This window comes from Pyrus communis, chromosome 11, assembly GCF_041283825.1.
Source record: "Pyrus communis isolate YQ-2024b chromosome 11, ASM4128382v1, whole genome shotgun sequence".
Lineage (NCBI taxonomy): Eukaryota > Viridiplantae > Streptophyta > Magnoliopsida > Rosales > Rosaceae > Pyrus > Pyrus communis.
This window is the reverse complement of record NC_142575.1, coordinates 25,468,948-25,487,344: the sequence shown is the minus strand read 5'-3', so window position 1 is coordinate 25,487,344 and position 18,397 is coordinate 25,468,948. Positions and strand designations below refer to the sequence as shown.

The 18,397-nt window shown below is 36.3% G+C and overlaps 2 protein-coding genes across 3 annotated transcripts; one reads left to right on the top strand and one right to left on the bottom strand.

Annotated features, from left to right (window-relative positions):
* Positions 1–5,813: 5,813 nt before the first annotated feature.
* On the bottom strand, positions 5,814–11,926 carry LOC137742509 (uncharacterized). Of its 2 annotated transcripts, none has more exons than XM_088680062.1 (11): positions 11,608–11,926; positions 10,305–11,063; positions 9,836–9,864; positions 9,358–9,424; positions 9,091–9,148; positions 8,600–8,692; positions 7,516–7,630; positions 7,380–7,427; positions 7,244–7,289; positions 7,047–7,117; positions 5,814–6,253 (listed from the first exon to the last, which is right to left on the bottom strand). In XM_088680062.1, the coding sequence occupies exons 2-11, from the start codon at positions 11,022–11,024 to the stop codon at positions 6,214–6,216; spliced, it is 1,287 nt and encodes a 428-aa protein (XP_088536188.1). In that variant the 5' UTR covers positions 11,025–11,063; positions 11,608–11,926; the 3' UTR covers positions 5,814–6,213. The 2 variants fall into 2 exon arrangements, with proteins under 2 accessions (XP_088536188.1, XP_088536189.1); XM_088680063.1 differs by having other exon boundaries at positions 10,305–11,059; positions 11,608–11,881.
* Positions 11,927–15,109: 3,183 nt separating this feature from the next.
* On the top strand, positions 15,110–16,892 carry LOC137742873 (putative F-box protein At3g29830). Its single transcript, XM_068482817.2, has 3 exons — positions 15,110–16,012; positions 16,318–16,494; positions 16,596–16,892. The coding sequence occupies exons 1-3, from the start codon at positions 15,110–15,112 to the stop codon at positions 16,890–16,892; spliced, it is 1,377 nt and encodes a 458-aa protein (XP_068338918.2).
* Positions 16,893–18,397: the final 1,505 nt, after the last annotated feature.

The window sequence follows — 18,397 nt, the reverse complement described above, 5'->3', positions numbered from 1 at the left end:
GCAGATCGAAACCATGTCGCATATGCAATGGTAATCATCTCCCACTCTGTGCAATTACATGTTTCTTAGCTTGCGAAAAATCCCCGAGAGCTTTTTTTTTTTTCTTGTGATTCGCCCGTGTAGAAGTTCACATTGATGTTCTTATGTGTTAGGTACTTGAGATCCGCAAAGAGACTGATGATATACATACATATAGTCCCCAAACTCACAGATCTGCAAATTAAAAGGTATAAACCGCAACTATGTTGACTGATTGAACTGTGATCTGCAAATTAAAAGCTCACACTGAAAGTTCCATTTTTGGCAGAGAAGAAAGGAAGGGAAAAAGTTTTTGAGTTTTGAAATGCTTTTTAGAGTGAAGGAGGAGATCGCGAGCTCGAGGTCCCAGGCATGGGCTATCACACCCCAGTCCCGAAATATTTATTTTCGGGAAATAGTTCCAATGATAGGCCTAATTCACATTTTCCTGTTTGATTTATTATACGTTCACACAATTTATAACTAGAATTTAAATTTACAAAACATAAGATTTCCTTTTATAATAAAATTCCAAACTCCTTTCTTAGTTCAATTTCTCAATCAAAGCTTTGTCTCATTTATTTAATCTCACTTATTGTATGGTTGCATCTAACGTCTCGTTAGACTGCCTACGTACCCTAAACAGGGATCAAGTCATTCGTAGTTCACATATACAAAAATTCAAACCAAATTCAAATATATTCATTTAATCCAACATATACCACAATCGTATTAATATTCAAACCATAGTAGTTAGGTCTCAAAAGCATAACGAGAATAACGAAATTCACATAAAAATACAATGTCGGCTCCCTGGCCGTGCGCCGCCGCACCCGTCACTGCGGGTGGCGGTTGGCTGCCCTGACTCGCCGGAAAATTCAATTATTTCTAAAAATTACCAAATTTTACAAGTAAATAGATCTCAGTGAGGGGAACAATTTTTATACCTGTGACCAAGTCCAATTTGGGTGGGAAACACCTGAAAACTGCCTTGAATCGCCGGAAACCCTTGAATTTAGGTGTGTTCGATTTGACCTCAAACGAACCCTAACGCCCCCAAACTTGTTTGCGCTTTGTTTCTGAGCTCAAGAGGGTACTAAAGGTGGTGGTGATTGAGCAAAAACGTTTCAGATTTGGTGGATCTCCACCTAAGGCCGACGTACCCATTGTGGATATTTTCCTCAAAATTGAACTCCCCCTCGTCGGTTTAAGTGTAAAAATGGAAGAGGGATCGATTGGTCTTGGAGTGTGGGTCATTTTGACACCATTGCCGTCATCAAAGGTGCTCGGAAACGAAAAATTTGGCCGTGTCGGGTCGGCGAGCTGAGGGAGGGTTCGGTTCTCCCTTTCTTTTCTCCCTCATTTCCCCTCCTTTTCTTTCCTCCCTCATTGGCCAGTTCTTCCCTCCTTTTCTATCTTTTCTCTTCTCTCCTTCTCATCCTAGCCGTTCATTTCTTTCTTCCCTTTTTTTTTTCCTTTCATCTTAGCCACACACGTGCCATATCACATGGCTCTAGATTTTATGGAGCCTTCCAAAAAAGTTTAAAATTACCAATTTATCCCTAACTTTAAACGTTAAACTTCTTCGTTATAACTCCGTTTCACGAACGATTTGCGCCCACACGTTCGTGAGATCGAGCTCTATTCAAAAATATAAATTATGATCTCAAATGGTTCATGGATTTTAAATAATAAATTTTCAAACTTCAAACTTCGTACATTATAATAATTTCTAGAATTAAAACTTTAAAAATTTCCCAATTTCTATTTTCATAACCATAAATCGATTTATTTTTTTTTTATCTTCTCCTCATATTCATATATTTAAATTTTCAGGGTATTACATGGGCATTGAGGATCTCCACAAACAAATCGAAGTCTTCGAGGCTTGTGATCGCTTGGAAATACGCTAACTTGTTCACATCGACCATCTCTGCACGCAGGTTAGGGCTTTCCTTGAGAGCCGTGTAGGGGATGAAAGGAATGGAAGGGTGTCGGATGGGGAAGACGAAGGTGTTTTGCTTTATTTATTTATTTATTTATTTATTATTTTAATAATTTAAATTTTTTAATGACATGTGGCGCCCAGTCGTTGTCCACATGAGCGCCACACCATCAGTTAAGGGGAGACTTAACAGTTTGATTAACGAATGTACGAGACTGTCCCAAAATTAACACTTTAGGTATGACTTTAGGACAAAAAAAACTTCATATACTAAATATTGAAAACCACGAAACATGAGGATAGTAAATTGATATTTACCCTAAAAATTATTATACAAATAGCAAAGACAGTAAATGTAGCACTTCGACGAAATTGAATGAATTCCAAAAAATTCACCACTTTTTTCATTTTTTATTTTTTTGAGTTGTCAAATATTTCTCTCAAAATATCAAACATGTTGAAGATATTTCAAACACTAAGTATATTGTTAGATAGAGAGGTTTTTAGCATTTAATTCCCCCCACCCCAAATGATAAAGATGCTAAGATTTACTAAAACGTGTGTCATGTACATTGGATGTGTTATGTATTCACATTGCTAAAATTAAAATTTACATTCACTTTGTGTAGCACCCGCAACATAAATATGACACCCATTGAATGTACAATAATTGTCATTCATGAAATTTGAACTTGAAAACAAGCATTAGACAATTAATATCATAATTTTTACGTTTGTTATTTTGAAAATTTTCAGTAAAAAGGTAATAGTTTTTGGTAGTTGTGGTGTTGAATGTTGTAGTCATATTTAGAATATAAATGTGATTGTGTAAATCCTAGTGTATCTAGGGATATCTTTGAATATTCCCCTTAATAGTTAACATCCTATTAGAGTTGTAATCCTAAAAGGGTAGGGATTTAAACTACCCAGTCTGAAATTGAGGTGCGATGAATTATAGATCTTCAGAGCATTGCTCAAAGCATGCCAAATGCTTTTAATGATCTACCTAAGGTGACAAGATCACATATACCTGTTGCAAACGCACTTGCAAGGATAGACATACCTCGCGTACATCGTAATCCTGCCTGGTAAGGCTGGATCGTCCCCAAAGGTGGGGGGGGGGGGGGAGGACGCACCTTTCACGCAGCCCGGAAGCGTGGCAGATCCCTTGGTTCAAAGGATTCATAACCCCGAAAAAGGAATTGGCATGAACTAGTGACCCTAGTTTGAATCCGACCATTACTCACTCATCTGTTCCAACGCATGAAGTTATTCTAGATTATGGTGATGTCTTAGATGAGACAACTCGACCTCCCAAGAATCACGAGATTTCGGTCCACTACGCAATATTGGATGAGGTTTGGAATCGGAATGAGATGATCGTCAACGATGTATTTGTGTACACAGTAACTACTGACATCATGCTTAGCGATGACATTGAACCACATTTCGTTGATGAATGCATACATAGAACGAATTTGTCAAACTGGAAATAAGCAATCCAGGTCAAACTCGATTTGGTTGCAAAACGTAAGGTGTTTGGACCTATAGCTCCTACCGCACCACATGTGAAGTTAGTGGGCTACAAGTGGGGTTTTCGTGAGGAAACGTAATGAAAATAATGAAATAGTGCGATACAAAGCATGCCTCGTAGTGCAAGGCTTCTCTTAGTGCCCTGGGATTGATTACAAGGAGACGTATTCCCCCGTAATGGACGTTGTAACGTTTCACTACCTAATCAGTTTGGTAGTTTCTGAAAAATTGAATATGCAGCTTATGGACGTGGTAATCGTGTAGCTCTATGGGGATCTAGATATGGAAATATACATGAAAGTCCTAGAAGGACTTCATTGACTGGTTCAAATAGTTCTAGACCACGGAACACTCTCTCGATTAGATTAAGGAGATCACTCTACGGATTGAAACAATCCAGGCTGATGTGGTATAATCATCTGAGTGAATATTTGACAAGTCAGGGTTATGTGAACAACGAATTATGGCCATGCAGTTTATGTCGATGACATGAACCTTATCGAAACTCCGACAGAGCTTGAGGAAATTGCCGTTCACTTGAAATCAGAATTTGGGAAGAACGATCTTGGGAAAACTCGATATTGTCTAAGCTGGAGATCGAGCATTGTTCGGATGAAATCCTAGTACATCAATCAAACTACACCTAAAAGGTGTTGTGACGTTTTAATGAGGACAAAGTGAAGCCTTCGAGTACTTCTATGGTCGTTCGGACTCTATATACTATACGAGATCCCTTCCATCTAAAGGAGGATGAAGAAGATATTTGGGAGCCTGAAGTTCCATACCTAAGTGCAATTAGGGCTTTATTGTACTTGGCTCAATGCACTAGACCTGACACCTCATTCGCTGTTAATCTTTTGGCTAGATATAACAATGCGCCCACACGCAGACATTAAATGGTGTTAAAGACATTTTCCGCTACCTCAAGGGTATGACGGATTTGGGCTTGTTCTACACCCACGAATCCTCGAGAGGTGCTGCCCCCTTCGGTACTCAGGTTGATTCCCGCCTTATTGGTTACGTAGATGCTGGATATCTGTCTGACCCACATGGGGCATGTTCTCAAATGGGCTATGTCTTTACCTTTGGAGACACCGCTATATCTTGGAGGTCTACCAAGAAAATGCTAATTGCAACTTCTTCAAACCATGCTGAGATTCTTGACCTACATGAAGCATCGCGTTAGTGTTTTTGGTTAAGAGCAATCATGGAACATATTCGAAGCACTAGTGATCTTACTTCCATCGTTGACTTTCCTACGACGATCTTTGAAGACAATGCAGCATGTATCGAGCAATTAAAGAAGGGATACATCAAGGGAGACAACACCAAGCACATAGCGCCAAAGTTCTTTTATTCTCACTAGCAACAACAGCATCAGAACATTGAAGTCAATTAAATCCGTTCCCAGGACAACCTGGCCGATCTCTTTACCAAGTCATTGCCCAAGTTTACTTTTTAGAAGCTTGTCTAAGGAATTGATATGCGTAAATTATCTGAGTTGAATCGCTTGTAGTTCTCTACTTGGAAGTTATGTCTAACTCAGGGGGAGTATCCAGAAGCATACTCACTTGATCTTAATGTACTCATTTTTTTACGATTAGGAGCATTTTTCCCACTGAGTTTTTGCTACCCTACGAGGTTTTGATGAGGCACCCATCCTGGGATGATCATACTCCAATGAATTAACCACTTTCGTCCTGTTTGACGTTTGTTTTAGATATTATGCATACTTCTCACTTTTCTTCTTAGTCTATAAGTTTTTCTCCCACCTTGGGTTTTATCATAACGAGGTTTTGTGAGTTTTACTACCAATGCATACTTTCTTTAAATTTGAGACTCACATTCGCCCGTTGTGCTGCCAACTTCATCAACTGTTCTACCTTATATGCTGAAGATCTGATGCGATGTTTTGTTTGAGTATTTACACACTCAAGGGGGATTGTTGCAATCATATTTAGAATAGAAATGTGATTGTGTAAACCCTAATGTATATCTTTGAATATTCCCCTTAGTAGTTAATATCATATTAAAGTTGTAATCCTAAAAGAATAAGGATTTAACCTATCCTACTACTATAAATAAAAGCACAATTGAGTGATACAACACATACCTTACAATTAAATCTCTCTCTTATTTATGCCGGCCTCCCCCTATAATAGTTTAGTTAAATAGGCCTACAACACTGAAGCGTTTTTTCTTCTTTTGATTAATTTTTTTAAAGGCTGTGAGATTTATTAGCTTATTGAGAGCAAATAAAAAATGAAATTTATGTCTTGAAAAACAACGAAAAAAGGTTACTGTGACAGAAAAAGAATTGGGAAAGTTAACCAAAAATAAGAAGAGGGGAGCAGATCCAGTTTTTACCAAAACAAGATCATGAACTGAGCCCTAAGAAAAAAATTAAATTAAAAATTACTTAAAGAAAGAAATATCCAAACACAAAGTTAAAAATTACTTAAAAAAAAGAAAGTGATTTCCGCGCTTCCCTCCATTTTTGGCCTCAATGGTCACGGTCTTCAAACAAAATTCCAATTTGTACTTCAGTCACCCTTTAGTATACTCCACGACTGCGGCAACATATCATGCATCCTTTCTAGTAACATCCTTGTAAAATCTACTCATGTCCACACATCTGATTTGCCAAAAACTATATGAGGTCCATACGTTATACATTCCGCATGTTAGAAAAGTAGGTACGTCGCAAATTGTAGCCGTCAATCCATCGAGTTTTCGTGCAGCAGAACATACTCTCGGCTGCAAGAACCAAATTATAAGGATGATGTCAAAAAATGTGACATAAATATTAGCTGTACAGAATTGATTACAAATCATATCAAACGAACGAACAAATTTGAAGAGAGATATACAAAAGTTTTGCCCAATCAACCAACATAACCAAGGAAATCATCTTTCAGGCTTGAAAATAAAGCCAACCAAGAAATTCGAATCACTTGGGACTTATAGCAGTTGTGTTTACTTGCAAACACGTAAGTGTGAATATTTGACTGTTCTTGTGTTTCAAACTAGTTTTCTAGAGCTCTGGTTTGTCACCATGCGTGTCATTCTTAAACTGATTTCAATTAGTTTGACCGTTCATGAGAATTATAGTTGTTTCCTAATCGCCATACCCACCATCTACAAATAATAGAATGGGAAGGGGAATGGAATATACTCCAAAGTAACCCACTCCACGAAACAAATGCAACGTTGTAGCCAACTCCAATTACGAGATGATCTAACAACTTCACGAATCATTCAGTATGTTACAAGTTTTGAATTTAACAAGCATTACACAGACACACAGCGCATACTGAACCAAACAAAACTTATTGAGTTAAATTGGCTTATAAAACCAATTATTTCAACTTAATCCAAAAATAGTAACCTCCTAAATCAAACAAATTCAATTCAGTCATCCAACTGCAAGTATCGCTACAGCAATCAGTCAAGAAGAAAAAATTAAAACCAACATAAAGATAAGATAATATCTGGGAGACAACAATCTAAGCATTGCAAAGCTCTTATTAGATTATGATTAGTGACATACCTACTATTACCAAATTTGATTGTATCCTTTTCCATGAGTTCATAATATCGTTGAGGTTCGATTGCATTTTCCTGCAACGGCAAAGCAAATGTTAATACAAGTTCCTGCAAATACAGTAAAACCAAGCTTTCTCTATGCAACATAAATGCAAAAACTATTATTAATAGTAAAACAATATAATCTATTGAGCCACTTACATTGAGAAAAGTTTTATTTGTGCTTCCAAGATCCATCAAGTAAGGCCTATGGTGGTGCACACAAGAAGTTAGATATGAGATTTGAAAAATTCACTCTCAAATTAATGGAATTAACCGCAAGGTAACTTTGTCTTACCTTACTTCCTTTGATAACATACCATCTGGTTGCTCCTTTTCAACTTGGCTGGTATGACAAGAAAAATAAAATAAGATATTAGTTGCTAACCAAGAATGTAAATGACAAATATAGGACTGCAAAATTCTAGATTTACCGGTATTGTATAACAGCATGTTGCTTGCTGCAGGATGGGTGATCTGTAGGTATGTCTGCCACCCTTCTTTCCCTCCCAAAAAGGTAACAGCTTTGACGATGTATGTAAAGGGGGTCTGCAAATCATATATAAACATCTCAGAACCGAACCATAATTCAAGGAGAACTTTTTTTATCAACATAAAAAAAAATCCCCAAAGACATGGACGCAGAAAACCCAGCAGAGAATATGGAAAAGCCCACCTTGGGAATGGTAACCACTACACACCAATATGCTCACCTAAGTAATGGAACTTGACTGGTCTACTCAGTAATACAAAGTCAATAAAGTTTAAACAAAATATTGTGTTAAGAGCAATAAGATGCAAAAGCATCAAGAAAAACAGTTATCAGTATATTATATAGATTTATATTTTTCTCTTTTGGACAGAAAACTAGCATTGTCTCAAAATATAAAATAAACTTCGAGGAGTAGTAAACACAACAATGTACAACCACCATATGTGCAAAACTTGCAATTTATTACATTTTAACGAAAAGTCTGAAACAATCAAATATTTCTTGAACTGTCCAATATTCATTACTCACACCATTGCACCCAAGTCAATCACTGATTGGAACTTTAAAGATGTTTCTATTACAAGGAAAATAATTACTACAGGCTGCTGGTCTCATATTTCAATGTTATCTGGAAAGTTAAATGTGTGATAGAAGATACTGTATGGATATTAAGAACACACGACATCTACCTCCTCTTGAGCAAGAGCAATTATCCTTCTTCACATAGAACTAGTTCTCCCTACAAGCCTATGGCCCCTTGATTAAAAAAAATGAAGATTGATGCCTCATGGTGGGTTTGCAGCCTGGATCTTAAGAAAATCAGAAAATCATTACTTTTCCCAAAAAGATTACTTTAATGAGACATGACACATTCGCTCTTTTGAAGCATTGCACATTTAAAAAGAAGAAACCCGTCAGTACTTAACAGCTCCCTCATTATCACTAGTCATAACCTCTAAGTGTGTCACCACTAACAAAGCACATGAAGGTTGCAAACAAGGCACAAGAACAAGTAGATAATTTACCTTTCAAAACTTCACCACCCTTGAAAACATAAAGCCGCCATCTCACAGTAGGTTTTCGTCCTTCTGGAGGCTCGGTGAATAATAGCGTTACACCTGACAAAGTAATAACCACATAAAAAAAGATAAATTTCGTTTTATTTGTTATAATAACAAACAAATAGAAATGCAAAATCTCTACAATTTCTATGTGCAAAATTTAGAGACACAAATATTTGTAAATAGGATATAAGTAATAAGAAAATTTGGCATCCTTGTTATGTCAGGGGCTGTCATTTAATTTCTCACTGAGACATATAGGTTCCCATATAAGTGATTTGGTTGTTATTTAGTTTCCTAGTGTGACCAACTTGTACTCTACTAAGCCCTTTATGGGTTCTGAACTTCTAATTAGTGGATCTGTTTCTTCCCATTTTCAACACAAATATTTTCAAAACCATAAGATAGAAAAGTTCAAATTTCTGTATCAAACCCCAGAGAAATGGAGATCTCACCATTGACTCTATTGGTTTCCGCAGCAAGCTTCCCAGATAGCTCAAATGAAGGTTTTTGCTGCAAGTAGTAAAAAGAACAAAAGGTAAATACAACTGCAACTTTCCACACAATCAATCAAATAATATGCACTAAAATGATACTTGGAATTAAAAGAAGTAGGGTTATCTAACACAGCTTGCAACTGGAGCTCAAAATATTTAGCATGAATAATAGAAAGTAAAAGATAGTTATGATTCAAGAAAGAATGCTATTTATGCATTACTTACCTTTTGCTTTGCTTCCAAGGCTTCCTCTGCAGCCTTCATCATTGCTACTGCATCATTCTCAGCATCCCTGCCCAAGAAAGCAACCAACCGCTCATCAAAATCTACACCCAGGCTTACTGACATCAAAATGCGAGCACTCAGTCTTTGAAAAAAATTGAATCAACAACGTCTAAAGTGTAGAACCTATGTTTAAGTGAAATCTAGCCTAGAAAATTGACATACATGAAGGTTCACCCTTTTAAAATTAACAAACATTGGCTTCATATTTCTTCCATCGACCCCTGTATCTTATTTATTATTAAGAAACTGACATGTTTTATTACTTTTACTACATCATGAAGGTTTACTCTTGTTAATTAAGAACGTATTGCTTTATTCACCTTTATCTCTTCTCAATCACCAAAACTAATAAGTAGAATGACTAAAAATACCAAAGTGCAATAAACAGAACATGAAAAGTTTTAACAGATCAACTCACCCTTGCTCAGCTCCTCTTGAATTTGGCACCTGAAGATATTTACCTCTGGTTAGATACTTTACATAAGAATCAATGCAAACCGAAGCAGAAATCAATTAAAAGCATCACAAGATATTATTCCACAATTAATGCCAAATAAATTAATGATTTTCTTTGTCAAACTAAAGTAATTAATGACTAACTGACTAATCTTTTGTGCTCTGCTTCATTAAAATAAGTCTTAAGACATACTGCCACTTCCACTTTTACACTCCTTGGTATGAGTTAATGGGTGGGTTAAAAAAAGAGATTAAATGTTTTGAAATGGAAGTTACTGAAACATAAACCTATGCAAAAGAACCTCTGCCAATCTAGAAGCATCTTACTGAAAAAAAAATGAAATTAAAGAAGTAAAAATCTTCAAAGACGGAATAAAACTATCAGGGGAGGGGGGCTTAAGACATTTGAAGGTGTGGATATCACCAGACACCTCATCACGAATTCTGGTATTGGCAGCTTGTTGAGGTGAATGAGATCTATGTCTGTTCTTGTGGTGCCGATCTAATGGAGACGTAGACCGCCCATGTCTTGATCTTGAAGACCTGTGATCAGCACTGTCTTTTCCTGACTTTCTCTCCACTCTGTCACTCTCAGTTTCCCTATCTGAACCCTTTTCCCTTTGCATACTTCTAACACTTCCTCTGCCATGATTCCTTTCACGTTCTTTCTCAATTACTTTCTCCTCACCTCTAGTATCACCAGCAGGTTGAGGTGAGGAAGATCGATGCTTACTCCTGCGCTGTCGATCTGACGGTGAAGTATCATCTCTTCCCGACCGTCTCTCCTTTCTATTGCTCCCAACATCTCTCACTGAACCCCCTTCCTTCTGTAAATCCCTATCAGCTCCCCTCCCATTGTTCTTTTCAGGTTCTCTCTCAGCCTCTCTTTCAGCTTGAGCTCTTCTTAACCGTCTTGTTCGGGGAGAAGGAGAGCGACCAGGATGAGACGGGGACCTTGCATGCTTCGGAGACTTAGGGTGACTCGAATGTTTCTCTCTTGCTGGAGGACTACCCCTGTGGGACCTCCTATGTCGAGTAGGTGATCTTTCTATTTGAGATGGAATCTTCCTAGATGGGCTCCTCCTACGACAAGGAGACCCATGCTCTCCAACAGGAGATTCTTCTGAATGATTTGAAACGCTACGCCCCATCAATCAACTCGCAAATGCACAAGCGAAGAATTCACCTGACTACGAAAAATTGACGCACAAAGTAGAAATTCAGATAAAACAACAACACCACATTGCAAAAGCTCAAGGTCATGTACTGGTCTATTGTGCATCTATATCCCCATCACCCAACATTTGTTAGTGGAAATGCTAAATAAACAAATACAAAAATCAACCATAAATTATATTCTACACAGAATTTTCAAATGGTGAAAATTTCAAATTACTAGTGCACAATGCCATATGCAACGGAAGAAAAGAAGTGCTCAGCAAGTACTAGCACACAGGGTACACAAAAGAGAAACAATTTCACATAAACAAAATATCAAGACTGGAACTTTCAGTAGAGACATTTTATCAAACAGTTGGTGTGCACATTAGAGTTTATGATACAACGTCAGCGAACAGAAAATCAAATATGCAGGATACAGAAATGGAAGGTACGATTTGGGCAACATATTTTTTGAATTTCCCAACGGAGAACCAGAGAAAAGGTAGGGTTTTGCTATCAAACTTGTAAAAGGATTTTCCTGAAGGAAAAATGAAAAGGGGAAAATCTACCAACCCGAGAGAGAGAGAGAAAGAGGCAGAGTAGTGCTTTCACCGTCGACGGCAATGGCGAGGCTGAAGCTTCTCAACGGAACGGTTGTCAGTGAAAAGCCTCGGCGTAAACCACTATCAATTGGAAACTGTGGAGAAGGAGATTGTATGATAACGATTAAATTTAAACCAGAAACCGGTGGAGCATCGGAATTCGGAAGTGAGTGGGAGAGTATGAGATCGTGCTAGCCGAGCCCTAATGAATATTATTGTATGCTGATTTATCTCTTTCTTTTTTCTTTTCATCCGCAATCGATATTATCTAAACTATCCTATAGTGGGTTAAGTTTTACATATATTAATAATAATGTTATTTAAATTCGTGTTTAACAAGAATCAAACCTAAGATCTTACAAGTAAATCTTACATTACAAATGAAAAAAATATCACTATACCGTAATATTAACTGACATTTTTTCTTTTCTTTTTATACTGTCCTTTTGATCCCATGTGACAATAGAATTTCTATATTTTAAACTTTATTTTTTTTCAAAAAATATTAATAATTATTAAAATAATAGAGAGTTTTGAGTTTAAGGCAACGTTTGGTACTCGAGAAAAGAAGCTTGACAATGGGAAACTGTTGCATTTCCCATGATTGGTGACTGATAGAAAACTAGGGGAAAGTGAAACCCTCCTCCCTCTTTGGTATTTGAGTAAATTATAGCAATGATCTTTTAATTTTAGCTTAATTAGAACAATAGTTTATCAACTAAAAATTCATTACTATTGATCCCTCAACTTATTCAAACATGCAGTTATGGTACTCAGCTAAAAATGCATTACTATTGGTCCCTCAACTTTAATCCAACCGGAGAAATGGCTCCTCAACTTTAATCTAATTGGAGCAATGGTCCCTTAACTTTAACCTAATTGTAGCAATGATCATTCCAACATAACTCATTTTGACAAAATTATGATCAAGTTGACAAAAATAACCATAATTTAGAGAGACCCCAATTGTAGCAATGGTCATTCCAACATAATTTAGAGGGACCCTAATTGTAGCAATGGTCCTTCCAATATAACTTATTTTGACATAATTCTAACAAAGTTAACGAAAAAGACCATAGCTACACATTTAGATGAGTTAAGGGATCAATAGTAATGCATTTTTAATTGAAGGATCATTGTTCCAATTTGATTAAAATTGAAAAATTATTGCTACAATTTACTTTCTTTGAGGAATAAAAAGGCATTAATTGTCCTTTTTTTTCTTTTTATGACAAAGATATCCTGTTAACATTGACGAATGGTAATTATATCCGCAAAAAGTAGTATTTTTCAACCTAATTTTTCATCGTAACCAACAGAGGAAAGAAATTTTGCATTTTCCTTCCCCGAGGAAGAGACATGGGAAATCATTTGCTGTGAGTTCATTTTCGCGTACTCAATGCGGCCTAATTATGAAATTTTAGATAAGGGGTTTCCATAAAAAAAAAAATGAAGAGATCAAAGGGTCTAGTGGTCTTCTTATTGAAAGCGTTTTAATCTAGATCAATGTAGCTCCAAATCTAAATCGTACCAATTTGTGATTGAGCCAGCATTAGAGTATGTCAAGTTGATGTTATTTTAAAAGCATTTTCAACTATTTATCTATTTGTTACAATTGATTGACTAAAAGATTTTAGTTTTAACTGGATTTTATTTTTTATTTTTTATAGAGATGACCTCTACAAAGTTATTTGTAATATGAACAGTTTCAATCATAAGCACGAAGTTCTGTAAAAAATCCATAAAGTATTTTGAGGACGAAGTTCTTCTCAACTTTAAGGAGCCAATACCTTCTCTTTTAAATTTAAATACCAAAGCTTCAATTGACTTAAACTTTAGACACCATTACTCCAATTTTCTCTATATAAATTAATGAGTTGGGATTTTACTTTATTTTTTGAGAAGTTAATGAGTTGGGATTTAGATTTTCTAGAAGAAAATGAGGGGGAGAAATTAAGAGCAGGGATAGAAAGATCTAGGTGTTGGATTCTGTTTAAATGAATTAACGGTCTGAGGTCTATCAACCAATATTTTCCGAAGTTTTTTTCAACAAGCGATATAAATTAAATAATTAATACGCTCCATAGTTTGATTAAACTTATGTCTGCATATTTTCCAAGTTTGATAAACCTATTTTGTTATGTATTTACCAATATTAGATCGATGTCAACCATTAAGGGGTGGTTTAGTTGTTGGAGACGAATTTCAGGCCTGTATTTCATCGCGGCAGGTTTTGTGTTTGATTTTTTACACTGGTGAATCACACGATGGTGCCCAGAAAAGGTTTAAATGTCTCTGTGAGTTTTTCCAGCCGCCGGAAGTGTGGACTGCCGTTGCGAAGCCACTAGTTGATTCCCTTTAATAAAGAAAAATAATAATTAGGTCGACGTCAAAATTACTAGCCTAACAATCCAGTATCCATTGCAGTCCACTTTGTTGCCCTTCCAAAAATCAACGAATTGAGTTGAGTCATTTAATTAATGCTGTTAAATTTTAGTGTTTAACTAAAATGTTTTGGCTAAACGAATTTTGATTTGGTTCATTGTGAAGATGGATTTTTAGTGTAACTTAAAAATGAACACTCCTAATCATGAGACTACATGATAGGATGGGAAATTTGGCTAACATTCCTCCCTTGTCTATCCAACTCGTAGTCTCCAAGTTTATGCTGTCCAAATGAAAAAGGTCTCCAAATTTTTTTTGTTTTGCATTTGCCATTTAGCGAAAACTAGCTTCTTATTTTATTTTAAAATTTAATAAAAAATCATCGTTTAGACAACATGCATGATTTAAATTAAAATGCACAGTCGCAAAAATTTTGTAGCAAAGATGATTAAAAGCACTCACTCTAGCAACCAATGTCCCAAATTTGAATCTCTCTCTCAATTATAGCACGAAATAAAAAAAAATCACTGTCCATAATTCATTGATGCAAGCATGTGATAATATAGGCTTATGTATGATGAATTTCACATGTTTATCTTATTATTTAGCATGAAAGACCGTTAAATCAGTAAAATAAAAAACACGCGAGACAGACTTATGAATGATCAATTTTAAGTGTTTATCTAATTGTTTTAGCACGAAAGACCGTTAAATTCGTTATCCATCCAAATTCAAATAATAGTTATTTTTGTGACAGCCGTTATGAATATAAAGAACTTGTCATATAAACTTGGATTAATTAGTTTCTATTATTATTGAACGTTTCCTAATCTTCCTCCAATTACTTTGTTTTTTTCAACATACAAATCACCTAGACAACACATTACACACCCCATTGAACCCAACTCACGGTGTCTCCTGTCTCCATATAACCCCCCCCTCCTCCGTCGTCTTCCAGCATCAAACAGGCACACAACTTGAGCCAACCCGAATCGGTGCCTCAAACGATCCTCTCCTATAAGATCATCCCAGTCCCTTCCAACTTTTTTCAGTGCAATCCCGCCACCCTAAAAGCCAAAAACACAACCATGGACCGCCTCTCAAACCTCCCTAATCACATCCTCTCAGACATACTCTCCTTCGTGCCCTTCAAAGAAGCGGCAAAAACCTCCACCTTGTCCAAGCATTGGCACCACCAATGGCAGTCAACCCGAAACCTCGACTTCAACCACCTTTACTTCGCCAACCGTGATTCTAACGGAGATGTCCAACTCCAACCACAAATCTTCATCGATTTCGTCCAACAATTTATTGCAAACAACAAAAGTCCCATCATGGACAAACTGTCCCTCACATTTTCTCAGCCGGGAGACTTCCAAGAAATGGTGGAAAAATGCATCACATTTTCTGTCGACCGCAAAGTCAAACACCTGAAGCTTGATTTCTCCGACCCCACATGGGATGAAAACGACCTCGATGGCCTGGCACATCCAATGTTCGATTTGCCTCAGTCCTTTAACAACCATCAAGTTCTTGAATCCGTGACTCTCTTTTCTTGCAAATTTGACGTTTTCGGATTCAAGAATTTCGGGTTGCTGAAGAGCATTTCGTTGGGTTGGATCGAACTCAAAGTTTCTACTGTCAAGGCTTTGCTGGCCAACTGTGCGTGTCTCGAGAGTTTGAGCGTGAAGAGTTGCTGGGACATGGACAGCCTTTCTGTTTGTGGGAAGGACTTGAAGTTGTCAAGTTTGGTTGTTGAAAAGTGCCATTTTCTGGATCCGTCCTTTGAAATCGAGGCTCCAAATCTCAAATATATGAAGTATTGTGGCACTGTGGTTTTATTTACTGTGAATGGAACTAGCTTGGAGGAGGCAGACCTTGATTTTGGACCTGAGTTTGAATGTGACGAATCGTTGGGAGATTCTCTCTATCAATCACTCAATGGAATTTGCCCTACGAGGGCTTTGACCGTTTGCACTTACATGCTTCAGGTAATTCATTTCACTCTTCAACTTTTTAATTTTACATCTGTATAATATATGGTGATAACCCTAAACCCTAAATAGGAAAAAGCTATATAGTGTTCATCATTTATCTAAATAAGTTATATTTGCGTTTGTGTGGAATTTGATTAAATTTTTGTAAGATTGCAACTTGGTCGAAGGAGAAAAGAGTGTCCCAAAATAACATTATGACTTAAGGCTATAAATATAAAATCTTTTTTCTTTAACCGTGAGTATGCTTCTCTCCTAATTAATTAAAGGTTGGTTTTATAGTTAATTTGTGGATTTTGCAGGTTATTCCCATGGGAGAGGAACCAACTGGTATGGAACCTAGGTTGAATGTTACACACTTGACCTTAAGAACTGCCATGCACAACTATGAACAAGGTGGCATCCGGTTTTTCTTGAATAGTTGTCCTCGCTTGGAGACTCTTACAATCGACATAGACCGATCACGCAGAATATGCAATGTGAGTACTCGTTGACTAATTACTAACGAATCCTTTTAATTAACTGCTTAACACTAACTAATATTGTGTAATTCTTATGTTTGTTGCATCCATCTCTTCAGGAATATAGACCCCCATTCGAGGATAAGTTTGAGGATTTGTGGAGGAGCAGCGCGATAATTTTCCAGTGCATAACTCAAACTTTGAGGAAAGTTGAGATCAAGAGCTTCAAGGGGACGCCAAATGAAGTCTATATGATGCTTTATCTTGTCAACCATGCTCGTGTGATGGAGAAGCTCACTGTGATCACCTCAAGTGAAGAAAGCAATAACCGCGGCCCAGAAACTTTTCGAAGTATAGCTGAGCAAATGTACGGTTTTAGAAAAGCATCGGAGAATCTGGCCATAGAAATTGTTTAATGATTTAAATAATAGTCTTATAGATACTGAAGTTCGAAGCTAGCTTTTAATTCGAATATGTTGTGAACCCAAATAAAATATCAAAGATTGTGGCTACAATTTTTACTTGAGAGCAGTTGTGCTCAATCCGTGATGTCATTTTTATTCAATAATTGGTGTCATGATGATTTGTAAACCCTAATTTGAAACATTGTGTGTGTTTGGATTTTTTTCTTTTTACTTTTTTTTTTTTTGGAAACTGGATTTTTTTTCTTTTTGATACATATTTGAAGACCAAAAGCTTGAGCTCACAAAAAACGAGCCAAGATGAAACCGAACTTAGTACACTTTGAAGACCCTTGATCCATTGGACAAAAGGTGGCATAATACGGGTCAATGTTTTCCTTTACACTAAAATCTGTCTGGCAAAGTTTACTTTACCTGTCTAAAGTTTTTGTTGCCTAAAGTCTCCGAAAAAAACCAAAATGTTGACCATTTTTTTTTTTTTTGGGATAAAGTTATTTTATGCGACAAAATTTTGTTCATCAAGCCAAACTGTCGTGGGACAAATAGTAATTTCTCGTAGTGTAAACTCATCTTAAGGGGAATGTAGTTATCCATATAGATATAGATAATGTAGGGAGACTAAATTTCTAGACTATATTTTGTAAACTCAATGTTATGCATGTTGACAATTGAATTATTACTTAAGTGTTGATTAACGTACTTATTTTTTGGGATGAAAAGGGTTTGGGTTAAGTTTGTTTTAACCAAAAAATCATCTTATAACTTTAATGAAAATGGCTTAAACTTTAATGAAAATGACTTAAATTTTAATGAAAATGACAAAAGTTTAATATAATAAAAAATAAAATAGAAAAAAGTAATTAAAAACTGACGTGCTGGTCGCAATGCCTCCATCATGCACTATTTCCGAAATTGAACGGTACTACATTATTTTTTAAATTAAACCGTATTACACTATTTCTGAAAATGAATGGTACGACCCTAGTTCTAAAACTGAACACTTTCTGAAATTGAACACTAATTATTTTTTAAACTAAATATGAGCATTACATTATTCTGAAATTGAAAATCAGTAATACACTATTTGTATTATTGAACATAGGCACTGCTTTTGAAACTAAATACAGGTTGACATGCACTGACTATTTCTTAAACTGAACATGGTATCTCTCCCGGAAGTCTAACGACCATTTTTCTCTCATCTTCTTAAATTTTCTCGGCACTTTCTCACCATCCAAACACCTTTTATTCTTCTAATTTTCTTCAATTCTCATCAAATTTTCTCTAACCTTGAAAAAATATTTATTGAATTTTGTAACTGCTTCATGTGAACTATATCCTTTCCGGTAAGTGATCGGACCCTGATCCAATTACAATATATCTTCAGAAAACCTCTCGTCGGCTAATTGCTTTAACAATTTCTGCACTTATTTGGGATGAAGATTTGAATTTTGTAACTGCTTCATGTGAACTGTATCCTTTCTACCCATTTTCACCCC